Source organism: Eurosta solidaginis, chromosome 1 (genome assembly GCF_040869045.1).
Source record: "Eurosta solidaginis isolate ZX-2024a chromosome 1, ASM4086904v1, whole genome shotgun sequence".
Classification (NCBI taxonomy): Eukaryota; Metazoa; Arthropoda; class Insecta; order Diptera; family Tephritidae; genus Eurosta; species Eurosta solidaginis.
This window is the reverse complement of record NC_090319.1, coordinates 335,586,278-335,601,825: the sequence shown is the minus strand read 5'-3', so window position 1 is coordinate 335,601,825 and position 15,548 is coordinate 335,586,278. Positions and strand designations below refer to the sequence as shown.

General features: G+C 38.3%; 1 protein-coding gene across 2 annotated transcripts in view; it reads right to left on the bottom strand.

Annotated features, from left to right (window-relative positions):
* Positions 1-15,334, bottom strand: part of LOC137237886 (tubulin beta-4B chain-like) — a 383,187-nt gene extending 367,853 nt beyond the window's left edge. For both annotated transcript variants that reach the window (XM_067762231.1, XM_067762232.1), the window contains exon 1: positions 14,881-15,334. In XM_067762231.1, the coding sequence (XP_067618332.1) occupies positions 14,881-14,937 (57 nt within the window). In that variant the 5' untranslated portion in view covers positions 14,938-15,334. The remainder of the gene's footprint in view (positions 1-14,880) is intronic.
* Positions 15,335-15,548: the final 214 nt, after the last annotated feature.

Sequence of the window (15,548 nt, the reverse complement as noted above, 5' to 3'; positions counted from 1 at the left end):
TCCTGTTATAAGAATTACAAAAAATTTCGTTTACATCATGCTAGAAAATGATCAAAATCCGCTACAAACGAGGACGTATTTCATACTCTTATTTATACTTCAGATCCTTACATAAATAACCAGCATTAGAAAACTGTATACTGAAAATGAAGTGAAGGAACTTGATGAAGACACCTTAGATCTTTTGAAAGGGAACGAATTAATTTTAGATCCCGAAGTTCATCAGGTATAAATAACATAATAAACATATGTATATGTACAATAACAATAGTAAATATTACAATTAATTATTTAATCTGTGTTCAATTTCAATCACCATTTTTTTTATGTTTTTATTATTTAAATTTACTTGTATTTTGATGTACTTTTTGGTATTTGGTTTTTGTAGGCATAAAATAATATTATTCATTTAAAAAAAAAATAAATATTGGATATTTTTAATAATTTTTAATTTCTTTTATCTTTTAAGGTATGGTTTTAAATTAAGGCATAATAAATTACATTCCATTTGAAGCCATATATATGTGCAAAATTTTTGAACATAATATTGAGAAATAAAAAATTATTGATTTTTAATCAGAAACAGGCCTTTATTCTCCATAGCGCGTTGCTTCATCAGACAGATGAGTTGGATGTATGGCCACATGTGAATCTTGCTACAAAAATTTAGGTAATGTTTATGAAGCAATGCGATAAAAGTAGAACTCTGACACAGGAATGATGTTTATCAATTTTGATTGTGCAGTTGTCTTCTTCAGCGCAAAATTTCTCCCGATTCGCGAAAAAAAATAAGAGGGGGCAACATATAGAGCAGCCTAATTGCTCTTTTCTACCACTACTTTTACCTAAAATTGGATACGATACCGCCGCCGAAATACTCGATACCAAAACGTATCGGTATCGAATATCAATAGTATCGATATGGTAAAGTATTGTATCGCATAGTGCTGGAAAGAAGGAAGATCAGGACAGTCGGTAGCCACCTTTGCACCAATAGCGTTAAAATTTGAGCTGAATGAACTTAAAATAATTACTCGAGTGCAACTGCTATTTCGGAACAACCTACGGCTGGACCTGTTAAGAACGCATTCAAAAGGTGGACAATTACTACTTCGACGGATATAACAGTATTAAAAGTCTCAAGGGGACATAATTAGAACATTCCTTAATGAAATGCTTTCCTTTAAGTCATTTTAAGACACATTAGAGTCTGAAAGGCACTCAAAAAGTTCAGAAATATATTCAATGCTCCCGTAAGTAAAAAAATCATATCGAGAAAGTTATCAAATAGTTTTTGTGAAAACCACAACGTCAGACACGATTAATCAAACTGCCAACAAGATACTTCGCATGATAGACTTATAACAATAATTAGAACTAGTATCGCCTGTGGTCGAAATTCGACCAACGTGTATTTTTTTCAACTCAGTCTATGCATCAAGTGTTGGAAATATAACAAACTGGTCTAACTTACTTAACTTTTTCTTCAAAATTTTGAATTTGATCTAAGACTTTGTACTTTTTCATTGTAGTTTCTTAAATTTTCTACAAACTTTTCACATGTAATTATAACGTTTTGGTATGGAGCTCCTTAAACAAAAATATAAAAATTATGTAAAATTAAATGAAATTGACATAGAATTATGGTGAAATTACTTGAAATTGAATTGAAAAATAGGTTTTTCCACACCACACGTGAGGTCCCCGTTGGCGCGCTACCGAAGTTAGTTTTGGGAGCTCGGTTCCCCAGTAGGCCTATATCACCCATATACATATATCGCCCATTTACTTCAATAGTGTCATAATTCATAAAACACGAAATTTTAGTTAAAAACGAAGAAATGTGTTTTGGAGTAGAATAGAGGATACCTTCATAAAAAATAAAATAAAAATATAAAAAAATTATGTATTGAGAAAGAAGGCAGAGTTTAATAAAAAAAATGTTTAATTAAAGAAAAAAATAAAGTACTTAAATTGCGAAAAAACTAAGTGAAGTGAACAAATAGTTCCATATAAAAACGCAGTAACTGCACTTAGACTTTTTTCCGGGTTTTAATGTGATCATTGTGGAAATATGAACTTTCTAATGTTCGGATATTTAATGTTGGGATTCCCATTGAGATCTATGTACGTAATTAATTTGTATTAAATTTGTAAACACTCCATTTCATGAATATATATAACCATATCTACCATAAAATATCGTCTGTGAACAATATAATACTAAGATATAACAAAGCAGAATAAATTTGAAAGAAACGAAAAACAAAATAAAATATTGAAGTTATTCACGCAAACATATTTACTAAAATAAAATTGATTTCATAACTTTAAGCGACATAAACAAATTAGGGTTATTGGATCTAAGCATCCGATTAATGGATATATAATCCAACACAATTAGCCTAATAATAAATATAGTGGGTAATATACTGCCTATGCAATACGGCCGCTATGATGCCGGTTGCCGCTTTGACCAAAAATCAAAAAAAGGTTTTTGGGACGTTTTTTTTTGTTTCGTTTAATATACAACGTGAAACTTTCCGATTCAGTCAAGTTGCATTTAAATAATAATAAACCAATTTGAAATAAGAAAATATATAATAAAATAAAATAAGAAATAAAATAAATTAGCATAAAAGGCAATATAAAAAATTTAATGTTATATTTTCGTAACTTTTTTTTTCAGTATAAGACGTACTTTATCTAAAATGAGGATTAAATCTGCAAATGCAAAAATATTTTCGGGCAAATTTGCCATTAATTGTTATAAATAAATTTAGTTAGTATCAACAAAAGTTAACTCATTATTTTTGATTTCATGTTTTTTTTAAAACAACTAAAATAAAATCAAAGAATCTGTTAAATAAAGACTTATGTATTTACGTGTAAGTGGAATTTGCCACAAAAAATTGGCCGGTCAAAAATTAACTCTATTTAAGATTTTTTGGTACGCTACAAATTATTTTGGAACAATTTTTTAGGATTTTGGTAGAGGCTATTATAGGTAGGTGGCAACAATGGGAAACGATGCTTTAATCTTTCACCGTGTAGCGCGTACGCTTATGTAGGTTTGTGTCTTAGAGCACTTACACAATTGGTCCAAAGTTGGCGCGCTTTTGTGCAAGAAAGTAAATATCGATATTTGGAGAGATTGTTGGATTTACAAATAACTTGTTCTATTAATTATAAACAAATAGAGTAATATTTGTTAACAAAAATAGGCCTATGCACTGCGGCTGATCCATACGAATCGATTCATATCGCTTTTGTATGATTTTACGTATGCTAACTATGCGAAACCGCCTGTCAATTGATTGTATGGAAATTGTGTTAGCGTATTAATATATAGAAGCTCGGCCTTAGATTTCTTCCGAGGTTATCGCGCCTTAGGTAGGTAGGTTGAACTGGCCGGTCCATGAGGACCTCACATAGACTGATTGAGTCCGTAGTGTTACCAGAAGTTTGTTTTAACGACCAAACTGAAAAGCCCTATCAAAAACCAGGACCTATGTTATAAAATAACTCCGTCCTCTTGGCAAATACTAGAAGTTTCCTAGGACTTAAGCCACTTGCTGCTTCTACTTCTGACAGATGTACCACTCCTAAAAGCTGGAGTCTTAGCATGGTAAGCGCAGAGTACAGGCTCGGAACGTGCTCGATCGTTCCCTCCTCCATCCTGCACTTCCTACATCTGCTATCACTGACCAAGCCTAGTTTAAAGGCATGTGACGCCAGAAGGCAGTGTCTAGTCAGAATACCCGTCATCAGTCTACAGTCCCCTCTTTTTAATGATAGAAGCAACTTTGTTAGTCTAAGGTTGTAAGACCTACACATAATCTTCGACACTTTACAGCCCCGCGCTTGAACCCACGCCTTTTCTGCTTGGTCGATCATGTGCACCTCTCGCATTCGCTTAATATCGCCCAATCTAATTGGGACGTCTACGGAGCAAGCTTCAAGGGATGCGCCCTTTTTAGCTAATTCGTCCGCTTTTTCATTCTCATCTATTCCCATATGCCCTGGGACCCAATATAGATGTATGCTTCTCCCTGTCCCGATTCTCTCCAGAGACTGCTTACACTCTAACACGCATTTAGATGCTGTGCTATGCGAGATTATTGCCTTAATTGCTGCTTGACTGTCAATATAAAAGTTAACACGGTTGCAGCTTAAGCTATTCTCTTCCAGGGTTTCTACTGCTTTGGTTACGGCTAATATTTCCGCTTGGAAAACGCTACAGTAATCCGGCAGCCTGTAGGATCTGCTTAATTCCGGATCAGCGCAGTATACCGCAGACCCTACTCCTTCCACTATTTTGGAACCATTGGTGTACACATGTATCGCCTCGTCCGCCATTTGCGCACCCTTGCGCCAACCGTCCACCTCTATTGTGGCCTTAAGATCTCCCTCAAAGTGCAGGTAGGGAATCATGTAGTCTGTTCGTCTTGTGACTGAGGACGCTATACTACTATGGCCATATGGTCGGCGCTCAAGCTGCCCCGAAGCATCGAGCCTGGTTGCGGTCGTTAACGCTTTGTTCTTTGCTACCAGGTCTACAGGTGGCATGTGCAGAATGGCATACAGTGCAGCCGTCGGGGTTGTTTTCAGGGCTCCCGTAATGCAAAGCATCGATAGTCTGCATACCCCCTCTAATTTTTTGAGGTATGTTGTTTTTTGTGTGGCTTTCCACCAAACAAGAACTCCATAGTATAGAATAGGGCTTACAATCGCTGTAAAAACCCAATGAGAAAGAGAGGGCGATAGGCCCCACGTACACCCCAGCATTCTTTTACATGCATAGAGTGCCGTTGAGGCCTTCTTGACCCTCTCCTCCAAGTTGAGCTTCCATGACAGCTTACTGTCTAGGATGATTCCTAGATATTTTGTGCAAGGTTTCTCCTGTAAGGTCACCGCTCCTAACTTAGGCCTGGTCCAATTTGGGACCTTGTACCTCTTTGTAAACAAGACCATATCCGTATTCTCCGCATTGACTTTCAGCCCGACATTAGATGCCCAGGTATGAATATCCCGAAGCGCCCGATCCATCAAAGAACTAATCGTTGGAAGGCATTTGCCACTTATGACAATTGCAACGTCATCTGCGTAAGCCGTAAGTTTTACGGGTCCCTCATCGAATTGCCTGAGCAGTTGGTTGATGACCAGTGTCCACAGCAGAGGTGATAGCACCCCTCCCTGCGGCGTGCCCCTGTCCACTGATTTCGTGGCCTCGTACAATCCCCATTGTGATGTAATCTTTCTGCAATTTAACATGCAGCCGATCCATCTGATTAAGGCAGGATGTACTTTAATGTAATTAAGACCATCCATAATCGCTCATTTTGCAACATTATTGAAAGCCCCGGCAATGTCCAAGAAGACTCCTAGAGCATACTCCTTATATTCCAGGGATTTCTCTATGCTTATTACCACCCTATGCAATGCGGTGTCTACCGACTTGCCTTTGGTGTACGCATGCTGTGTTGTGGAGAGCAGCTTTTCATCCACGTTGGACTTTATGTACACATCTATCAGCCTCTCAAAGGTTTTGAGCAGAGATGATGTTAAGCTAATGGGTCTATAGTCTTTGGGATACACGTGACCGATCTTCCCCGCCTTTGGTAGAAAAGCTACACGACCAGTTCTCCAAGAGTGCGGTACATGATTCAGTCTTATGCACCCATCGAATATTATTTTAAGCCATTCCACGACCGCCCTACTTGAGACTTGTAGCATGGCCGGGAATATACCATCTGGGCCCGGCGATTTAAACTCAGAAAACGTCTTCACTGCCCACTCGATCTTGGTATCGGTCACCAAGCCCGGCACCACTAGCTCCGTGATCGAAGTGTGAGTGATGTCTGCTGGTTCTTCTAAACCGTCTCCCGATGGGAAATGTGTATCGAGAAGCACCTCAAGGGATTTCTCACTATCACGTGACCATTCCCCGTTCTCTTTCTTTATTAGTCCCTGGACTATGTTTCCCTTTGCTAGGACTTTTTTCAACCGTGCTGTTTCACTGGAGCACTCTATGTCCGTACAGAAACTTTTCCATGAGTTTCTCTTCGCCCTGGTAATTTCACGCTTGTAGATCCTCAGTAGATCCCTGTACTCGTCCCGACACGCTTCGCTTTCCGCGGTCTTTGCGAGTTTAAACATTTCTTTTACCTGTCTTCTTAGAAGACTCAGCTCATTGCTCTACCATGGCGGCTTTGCTTTTCCTCTGAATCTTCTTAGAGGGCAAGCTTTGTTATACGCAGTCATAAGCGTCCTTGTTAGGAATTCATTCGACTCCTCCAGTTCCTCTACATTAGCAACCTCTTTGGGTTGTCCCAGTTTCGTTTCTACATGTTTCTGGAATTTAGTCCAATTCGTTGCCCTAGGGTTTCTAAAGGTTCCTCCCTTCTCTACCCTCTTTAGTGGGATGCTGAAGCTTATATACGCATGGTCGGAGAAGGATGGTCTATCGAGAACCATCCAATCATACCTTGATATATCACGCTCGGAGCTCAATGTAATATCCAGAATATTGCTGGATGTTGGACCAATGTATGTAGGAACATTTCCCCTGTTGGCTATCTGCAAATTGGTTTGCAGGATGTAACAAAATAGAGATTCGCCTCTCTCGTTCGTATCTGCTCCTCCCCACGCATTGTGGTGCGCATTTGCATCTGCGCCTATGACCAACCGCCCTTTGCGCCCTTCCTCCTGTACTAGCCTTTTGCACTCCATCGGTGGAACCTCCGCAGCATGGGCCATGTAGCAGGACGCCAGGATAAATGCCTGCTTATTCTTTTGCTCAACGGCCACCGCTACGAGATCCTCGGTGGTGTAATTAGGCAGCATATATGAATGCAGCTGTTTCCTTACCATTACTACAGCTCGCACCCGTCCTTCCGTTTGTGCGTAGTAAACGCCAAGCCCGCGCGCGCTAAGTCCAGAAACCTTTCCTCCCGATGAGAGCCACGGCCCCTGGATCAGCGCCACGTCAAACGAACCCTCCTCAAGGGTTAGGAGGAGTTCGCTCGACGCCACTTTACTGTGTTGGAGGTTTATCTGTAGGACTCGCAGCACCATTGGGCTGTTTGTCCCCCTCCAGCACCTTCGTCTTGACGTCGTCGTCCTCCTCTTGCCCTTTTGGTTTAGAGTATTCGAGGCCCCCTTCAGCCCCTCGTCAATGTTGTGCCGTGTGTTCCTCTGTGCGAGTCACATCACCATTTAGCGGTTGGTCCTCTTCTAGCACGTTCGTGGTGACGTCGGGGACCTCCACCTGTCTTTTTTCCCTTAGGTTTCTGAGGTCCTTTTCGACTTCGCCCACTTCCAGCGTGTTAAGATTTTTATCCTCGGGACTTCTTTTCCTGAGTCGCATGTAAATTTTGCCAGTGCCAAAGGACATTTTGCCAAGCTGCGTGTACAAAATATCCTCCGCCTGCTTGTTTATTTGGAAGATGTAGAACTGACCATCCTCGGTAGGCCGAGATACAGTAAGTACCTTCCAATCCTGTGTCGGTATGTTCGGATTCTGATTCTGCAGAAGTCGCAGTGTATCCTCCGACTTCATCACGCATGGTATCCATACCTTAACTTTTGGTACCGTGGGGATTTGCGCTTTATCCACCACCTCAAAACGCGCGTTCGTGCCTTGCCTTTGGAGGTTTGGAACGGCTTCCTCCAGCCACCGCAAGCTCGCGATGTTGTCGCACGCTATCATCTTCACACCATTATACTATCCCCCCGAATCAAAGGTTGGAAGGGGCTTACTTGGTTGTTCCCGCATCATCTTAAGCATTAAGCTAATAAGCTCCCTTTCCACAGATCTCCACCTTTCAGTAGTCATTTGTCCGAACGGACTGCTACGATCAACCAGCGCCACAGTCAGTGACTGCTTTGCCACATCACTCATCTTCTCATGAAAAGCAGGAGTCTTAGTGTTATCTCCCTTTGGAACCTCCGAGAACACCGGAGTCTTCGCGTTAACTCCCTTTAGCGTCTCCGAGAAAGCCGGAGTCTTAGCGTTATCTCCCTTTGGCTTATCTCCTACTTCCGTAGTTGGAACTTCCCGCACCTTACATTTATTAATTTTTTTTTTATTAATCTATAGATAAGAGTACAAGAAGTAAAGGGCTAAACCTGAATTCTTTGAACTAAATATAAAAAATACCCTAATTTTTCTGCAAACGTAGCAAAATGGAAACACTGCCTCAAACTTAGAACAAGCACCTTTCGAGATAAACTTGCTCAACAATATGATCGCCAATAGGTACCCAAGTGCTGAAAAAGGGCGGTAACGCCATGTCAAATTAAGCACATGACCAACACATAATTTGTACAAGAAAACATACATACATTGATATCTAGCCAATTATATTTGTAGTTCTTTTTCTCATTTGACGCATAAAACTAAAAGGCAAACCTAAAGTGAGTGATAACATACAAATGCACATTTATTTTTTGGTTCATTGCTTCGGTATTCGCATTCCACTATTCGTAGGGCAGTAAACATAAAAAACGGTATTTGAATCAAAAGAGAATACAATTTTATAGAGCAGAGCAGCACCTTGACTGATGGCAGTTGGTTTTTATATTTACTTGTATACTCAGCGTGCTTTGTACATAGAGTATATTACACCGCGTTACACACATACTATCCTATGAACCAAATATACTTTTTGGGAAAGGGGAGAAAAAATAAATATACACGTGTATCGGCGATTTTCATGTACACGTTGTGCGAATTTTTTTTTTATGCATAAAGTATAAAGCTCGTAGTGTCCGTCTGTCCGCCTGTGTGAAAAACTTTGGATCGATTTTTAACCCTTTTTCCGTGATCCAATCGAGCTGAATTTTTGCAGGCAGACTCGTGGAAATGTCCGTATCACGTCAATTCTGAGATTTTCCTGCATTTTTTTTCTCTTTTTTCGGCATAACTTGAAGGGACTCCAAATTTTTAAACTACTAAAGCGTTCAAAAAAAAAAAAAAAATTGTTTTTCGACCCATCCTACTCCATATATTTGTAGTTTATTAATAGTAAGTTTCTAACTCTAAACTGTTTATGACTTTTACAACACTTACAACTGGTATGACAGATGAAACATTGACTCGCACAATCAATATTGCATCATTTAAATTCGTTTAATTTATTGTTTGATACAACACACTCTGTGCCGTTCGTGTGTTTGTTCCGACAGTTGCGCTACTAGGAGACGTAACTTTTACTCAAACTAAAAGACCTATACTTTCGCCGCAACAAAATTCGCTACGCTAATGTAGAATCGGTTATTCCAGCGGTTCTGTACTGACCAGAAGAACATATAGCGGCTTCAATGAAGATTTTGGATGATGTTTCGAATTAAGCGATGGAGAACCAACAGTAGTATCAACAATTCTATCAACATTTCTTGCATCGAATGCGAGATGCGAGAATCCAGAAGTATCGAAATTTGTACCAACACCTAGTGAACTTGGGACTGCAGTGCCGCATTTAGTAATGCAAGCCGAATTCAATGACTTTGGACGAGGCGGAAATTTGTCAAATATAGTAGCGGAACTCTTTGCATCACGCTTTAAGCAGTGTAATATAGTGGTAGCTGATTTCAAAATAACAGCCGCTCGTGATCGACGTAACACTATTCCATATGACGAATTTTTTAAATTGCACGAAGATCGTGGAAAAAACCTTGCTTATTGTTATGATATTGATTCGATGTTTGCAAAAATTATTTACACTCATATTTTAGAGGAGTGGCGACTTTTCATCGATGCATCGGTCAACAGCCTTAAAGTCGTGCTGCTTCATATCGGTAACAAACATCCAGCTGTCCCGATCGCATATGCCACAAACCTCAAAGAAACATACAAAGGCATGGAATCAATATTACAGCTGATAAAGTACCAAGAGCATAATTGGAAAATAAGCTGCGATCTGAAAGTGGTCGATTTACTCATCGTTGTTAAGCATGGATTTCCAACCCACAAGTGCTTTTTGTGTACATGGGAAGGTCGCAAAAGAGATCAGCATTACACTGAATATAAGTGGAAGCCGCGAACATGCTACAAAGTAGGCGTAGAAAGTATAGAAAATCTACCATTGGTGCAGCCATCTCAAATCTTTTTGCCACGACTACACATTAAGCTCGGTGTCGTAACAAATTTGTTAAAAAACTGGATCGTGAGGGCGAGGCGATTGCAAGTTTGCGCAAAATTGAGCGCAATTTTCCGAAATTGAGCGGCGCAAAGATTCATGCAGGTATTTTTTTAAGAAGGAATTCAGTAGCTTTATGGTTTTTAATGATGTGTATGATTTAAGGTGTTTTCAATGGTCCGCAGATAAAAAAAAATAGTTGCAAGTTATGATTTTTTATCAAAATTGAATGCTATCGAACAATGTGCATGGAAATGCACAGTTGCCGTTATTGAGCACTTTCTTAGCAACAAACGAGCTGCCAATTATAAAAATATTGTTGCAGAAATGATTTCGGCATATGGCAAAATGGGCATGTTAATGTCGCTAAAGATCCATTTCCTTCACAATCATTTGCAGCGATGAGCATGGCGAAAAGTTCCATCAGGACATTGCGGCATATGCAATGCTTGGCGAATACTTTTGGTCTATTTGTCGCGATACTGACACAAATGCTTACAAACACCAAAATAAAAAGCCTAAGTTTCTTTAAAATCATTGAAGTTTTTAATGTAACAATTTTAAATTTTAATATAATAAAATTAATAAAAAATTCGGGTTTTTGATGAGCTGAAACCGTTACAAAAAAAAAACAGATAACAATTTCAAAAAAAAAAAAAAAAAAAAAATCATGAAAATCTGAGAATTGATAAAAAATCTATTTTTAAAAAAAATGTGACGTGATACATACACTTCCACGAGTCTGGCTGCAAAAATTCAGCTCGATTGGATCACGGAAAAAGAGTTAAAAATCGATCCGAAGTCTTTCACACAGGCGGGCAGACGGACACTACGAGCTTTATACTTTATACATAAAAAAAAATTCTGACGTGTACATGAAAAACGCGGATACACGTGTATTTTTATTTTTTCTGCCCTTTCCGAAAAAGTATATTTAATTCATAGGACAGAAATAAAGCTCGTTTTTGTAACGCAGTGTTATATTTGATTGGATAACGGTTTGTTGTACACGTATAAAGGAATCGAGATAGATACAGGCTTTCATATATCAAAATCATCCGTATCGAAAATAAAGATTTCATTAAGAAATGTCCGTCCATCCGTCTGTCTATCCAGCAAATACCGGCTTATCTGGACCTAGAATACATTGGTGTTGAAAATTAGCGAAATCGGACAATAAACACGCCCTTCGCTAATCTAATGCAATTTTATAGATAGATTGGTTTTATGACGCCAAATATAAATTTCAAATAATTTTGGAATATGGACGTGGCACCACCCACATTTAGAAGAAGAAATGGAAGCTTCAATAACCGTTTAAGATATTACATTGAGATTACGCAGAGACACTATGCTAAATTAAATAATCGAAATCGGTTAAAGACGGCACCCACTTTTCCTAAAGACCTAACCTTAATAAAGTTTGCAATAACTGTATGGTATTTAACGACACTTGACTGATATTCTACCTTAGTAGTGGTATGGTTGAGCTAAGAACAAAACTTAAACAAACTTTGAAAATGGGCGTAACCCGCCCCTTTGAAAACAACCAAAAATGTATTATTGCGAAGTCTTGTAACACCATTAACTGCACAATCAAACAACAACATCGTTTCAAGTGCACAGCTGGGTATGTAATGTTCGGTTTAACCCGAACTTAGACTATCTTACTTGTTTAAATTAGGCTGCTTTCATACAGCTCAATGTTTGTTAGCGTTTTTTTGCATTCTCTTTATTCGGCAACACACGTGTTAAGTGTAGGTTGACTCAGCTATAATATGAAATAAAACCACTTGACTGCAGAGCGTTTGTACTCATCTCTTTTGATTTACCTTTTTTACCTGGTGCTCACCTGAGAGAAAGAGTTGCCGCGTGGATAAAGCAATTTTTTGTACTTTCGCTCATTACTCATTTTATTGTCGCTGGCAAATTTTTATTTTTGTAATTTCATAATTAATTTTTGAGGTTAGAAAAACCGCTATCAATGTGTGGCAAATTACCGACTGCTCATGCATACTAAGTTGGTATGTGTGTATGCGCTCATATATACGATTATATTATGGGAATTCTGAGTACCTAAAAGCGAATTTCTAAATTTTCATTTGCTTCTTCATAAAAGATGCTAAATATTTCTTAGGGTCTAATTATACAATATTTCCATGCACTTAGAGTGGGAAGTGAAATGTAGAGAACAATGTACAAAGCACACGTCATTTGTTTTTAGTGGGAAAATGATTTGTCAAATATTACGAAAAAGTAAACAAGTAACAGGTTTGTGTTTTTAAAGGCTCCTTGACTTCAGGCATGATGAAATAAATATTCAGGTGTTTTCATCCCGTTGAAGTTTTCCGTTATTCTGGTTCGGCATGTATATTTTAGGCATAACTGCCTTTGAGTTCTACTACGTCCGGAGTAGATTTTACTATACCTACGTTTAGAAATATAATAACTATATAAGCCGCAGTGGCGTAGTGAGGGGGCGGAGTTCAAATGGGCACCTTGCACAGGGCGCTACTCATAGGGGGGCACCAAATGATCCGCGAAGCAGAAATTCCTGGTTAATTTGTATTTTTATTATATCTGATTTCTGGAAAAAATTTTCTATACTAAAAAATGCATGCATATATCCGAAACACTTGCAACAGGTTGAGGAATAATTAAAAGCATATAGCTTTTTTTCTAACGTTTAATGCAACGATGGGAATTATTAAAAAATGCTTTAACAAAAACTGTCAAACGTGAATCTGAAACACGCTGGAACGCCAGAATACAAGTGGTTAGCGCTATCGTCGATGGCTTAGCGAATGTAGTAGAACACTAAGAACAATTACCAGAGGACACTAACATCACAAGTGACACCAGAAGCGAAGTTATAGTTCTGTTGCAAAATATACTAAATTTTAGTTTCATAACATTTTGCATTTCTGGTATGAAATCTTAACGAGGATTGATCGTGTGCATCTCAGATTACAAAATCAAAAAAAATAGATTTTGCCCGGGGCGCAAGAAAACCTCACTACGCCACTGATAAGCCGCTACCGGAATTTTTTAGACAAACAGATTAACGTAACTTTGAATTCCCCAACAGAATATAGTAAACATTTTGCAGAAAGCTAATTCCTTTGTAGAACTTGTACAAAAAATGAAGCAATCAAAATTTATTGCATTTGTAATACACGTAAATACTGGCAAATGTGTAGACCTGACGAAAAAGTGAGGTTATGTTGTTGACATCACCTTTATTATTGCATTATGGACTTCAGGGAGTTTTGAGACAGATAATTATAACAAAAACAAATAAAAGGAGTATATGCAATAAAACTTTTCACGTGGTGTAACGTGGAGATTTATTTAAAAGGTGAAATATAAGGAACCTATAAAAAAAAAGTTCGTTCAAGATCTTTTCAAAAGACAGTTTACTGAAAATGGTAGCCACTCGCCTTTTAACATATCTAATACGGTTATTTCTAGGCTGATCATTTATACTGATTAACAAGTAAGTAAGAAATAAGGAAAACATCCCGTTTTGGAGTTGACATACTGTAGAAATTCATAAGGGCTCTTATTTGAATTCAGTCCTCCCTATGAACTACGCTTTCTTCTTTCGCAATGGTTGGAAAGGAGTTTACCGCATGGGGCCCGCACATGTTTTCCTTCAGATCAAGCATCTGAGTTGTGACTGGCTGCATCTCGCCATAATTCTTCGACAGTAGACCCATAAACCGAACATCTTTCATACGGAAGGTGCTGCAAAAGGTCTGTTATAGCAAAAAAAAGGGCCCCTTGTACCATAGAAAAATCATTAAAAAGTGCGGCGGGTGGGTGACATAAGGTTAATGGATAAGGTCAATTGCCCTTTAAACACATCGGATCTGAGAACACAGCTCAGCTCCCGCAGGATGTTATGCCTATCACATCGATGGGCCTGGGTTTAAGGGCCGGGAAAAGCAGCATAAAATTATCTAGAAAACGATTTTCTCAATTAGGAGAATTTAATCTAAGGGGGCGCCCCCAGCAAAAGCCCCGCCTTAATTTCCCCTGAAGTATAACGTGTCTTGTATTTATTTCTATTCAATAGGTGAACGATACGTTAAGCAACGCTTATTTAGCTGAACTCTCCATTCAAATTCTCAAAAACCTTCAGTGACTGCATGAAAATGCCCCACACGTTTCGAGTGGCGGTCCCTTTCACTGTTATGTGTGAGGCCTGTGGATAAGTATGGCAGTATTTTAGAGAAACTGTCAATAGTCAACCTCAAGTTCATGTCGGGCATAGAACAGTGGGTAGGTTATCACTTTCGGACCTCAAAAGGGGATTCAACTACTTTTTAAATGACTTCAATTGGTTCACTGTCGAAACAAATATTTCGGGTCTAAAATATGATCAAATAACAGTAACGTTTCTATAATTATTCCAGTCCAATGGTCATTTATAGGTACGGCTACATCAGCTTGGTGACACAGCAACGACCCAACCAGCCATCACTCATCAGCACCTTTCTTTAGACTGCTAATTGGAAAATAATCTGAGATAGGTTGTTTTTCTAAAGTTTTCTTTCCTAAACAATAGCCGAGATAGGGCTATACTGAGTGGAAAGCAGTCGATATGATGATAAATTTAAAAAGATCAACCACAAGTTTATGCTGCTTATGTTTGCAGTTTCGATACGGTCTAATGCATATACATTTAAAAAAAGTATTATTGCTACTTATTTAAAAGTTTAACAACGCCCCTTACCTTTGAGCCAATTTGATTGCCGCATTGACCAACTTGTAGATGAACGATTTCCCTCATTTTTTCTTTGTTTTTTGTTTATCACAAAAGACACACTTTTCACCAAATATAATTAAATAAAAGATCACAAACAATAAACACAAATTGAATGCAATTAACTTTTCTTTGTAGCTTTTGTTATTGTTGTAATTACAACAAACTATGCTTTTTATTCAGCCTATTTAAATTTTTTATTTAGTGTAAATGAAGTCGGGTCACTTATGCGTCACGCGTTCACTTGTCTTCACAAAAAAACTTACAAACGTACAAATAAATAGTATTAGCAAAAACAAAAAATCAGTTTCGTTAATATATATGTATATGTGTATGTATATTAGAATGTGTGTACACTATGTATGTATATGGAGGTTGTAACGGAACGAACGAGTATCTCGAAGATGCGACAAACTACTAAAATAAATTTCTCAATGAATTGTCGACCAGCATTGCATTATTGTATTGAATAATTGAGATGGACGGATGACGGTGACAAGTAATGTAAGGAGAGGTAAGAGAACAAATAGTGCCGCATAGTGTATAAAAATGTGCTACATGGCATAGCGGACAAGTTGACAAGGTAAAATAAAAGAGGAGAATTCTATATGCACTATAGCGAGAGGTCTTATGAATAT